The sequence below is a fragment of the Arachis ipaensis genome, chromosome B08 (assembly GCF_000816755.2).
Source record: "Arachis ipaensis cultivar K30076 chromosome B08, Araip1.1, whole genome shotgun sequence".
NCBI classification, from domain to species: domain Eukaryota; kingdom Viridiplantae; phylum Streptophyta; class Magnoliopsida; order Fabales; family Fabaceae; genus Arachis; species Arachis ipaensis.
This window is the reverse complement of record NC_029792.2, coordinates 6,402,738-6,404,641: the sequence shown is the minus strand read 5'-3', so window position 1 is coordinate 6,404,641 and position 1,904 is coordinate 6,402,738. Positions and strand designations below refer to the sequence as shown.

General features: G+C 28.0%; 1 protein-coding gene across 1 annotated transcript in view; it reads left to right on the top strand.

Moving 5' to 3' along the window:
* The window catches only part of LOC107613653 (putative axial regulator YABBY 2), a gene marked incomplete at its 5' end in the record, with an annotated part of 8,854 nt that extends 7,454 nt beyond the window's left edge, over positions 1–1,400 (top strand). The window contains 1 exon segment of the mRNA XM_016315747.1: positions 946–1,400. Within this exon segment, the coding sequence (XP_016171233.1) occupies positions 946–1,050 (105 nt within the window). The 3' untranslated portion in view covers positions 1,051–1,400.

Here is a 1,904-nt window from a genome sequence, read left to right as displayed (position 1 = left end):
GTTGAAAAGAGGTTTTTACTATAAATAATAAATATAATACTTCTATTTTTTATCCTTTTGCCCTATATATGGATGCTGTATGAAACTGCTACTCATAAGTGATTTCTGGCTAAAACATCAGGGTATATATACCTTAGATATGATTCGGTTAAAACTTGTATCAATAGATAAAAGATGTACTATCCCTTTTCTAATTTTTCACGTGCTCTACCTATGACGTGTAATTTATATCAGCAAAATTCGTAATTTTGATCATTATGTACATGCATGCATCTTCAATTCAATTGTTCATGATGATATTAGCCCAAACTTCCCAATCATATATGCAACAAAGCTAGGGGCCCTAGTCATATTTATGCATAACCTCCATTTTAATTATGCTTTTCTTTAGTCAAATTGCTTCTATATATAGGCAGTGCAAAATGTTATGCATGATATTAATTTGTAGTACATCACATATCTAAAACCACATATAGGTTAAGGCGTGAAACTTAAAAATATTACAAGAATTGATCATTGAAAATAATAATAGTAATTCTCATTATTATTATTTGTGTTATTATTATTATTATTTGTGTTATTAGTATATTTAAAAATAACTTTTCGTTGACACTTAATACAATTTACTAATAATAAAAAACATGATTTTATATATTAGAGTGATCATTACACTAAAATTAAAAAAAAAAAAAGACTATATGAGTGTAAATGAAATAGGTGTTTAAATTTTTAATGATTATTTTTCATAATGTTGATGAGTTAGATTTATATATAAAATGACCCCTAGCTAACTTCGGTCCTACAGCTGAGTGAAATTTACCCTTGAAAGTATCATGAAGGTTAATCAATTATTTTGCTGTATGTTATATAGTTTAATTCTCTCTTTTGATTGTTGTCTGATCTTATAAATTATTATTAATTATATTAAATATTTGAATAATGCAGTGGGCTCATTTCCCTCACATTCACTTTGGATTAAAGCTGGATGGAAACAAACAAGCAAAGTTGGACCAAGGGGAAGGGACTCAAAAGTCTAATGGATTCTACTGATATAAATGGAAGCCTATGAGTATCAGCTGGTTTTTTCTATGCTTGACCTAAATCTGTGAAAAAATATGAGAGGGTTGATCAGATATCCCAATCATACACAACTGGATGGGATAAACTTTCCTGAACATTAACCTCATCCTCTCACGTTTAATAGTATATTTGTATTGCCCTATTATATGTTATAGTTGTTATGAAATGATTATTATTATTATTGCTATTCTTGTTATAGCATTAATTGTTGTTATCTGGAGAGCACTTTATTAAGTCAACATTACACTGTACTACACTTATTATTATTACAACAGATCCATCTCATTTTGATTACTAGTAATAATAATCTATCTATCTAAGTATCTATCTATGTATTTCTCTTATCATCTATGATTGCAATTATTGATGATGATGGAATCTTATTATTTACTACTATATATTTTATTCTTTTGAAGCTGATGAGGACCACATGAATAGTGCTTTTCATTTTTGAAATTGTTACTGTTTGACCCTTTTTGGGTATATGTTGTTCGTTACCCAGTGGAACAGTCTTTTAACCACCATGTTTTTCTTTATACATCTTTTATTGTTGAAGGGTGTTTCTTCCTTGGAGCTTTGTGCTCTGGGTTTATTTGAACTATATATGATTCCTCAAATCCCATATATTAAAATGTATCATTAATGGTAAACATTATATATACAGACATAAATTTGTGTATGTTTTCATGCACCTACTCTAAATAGTGTTTTGTGTCTCTCTTCCTATAGTCCCCATTTACTGCATGATATATATATAAATAACATTATACTTCTTCTATCTTATAATATATGTCTATCATTTTAAAAATTTAATACATACCATT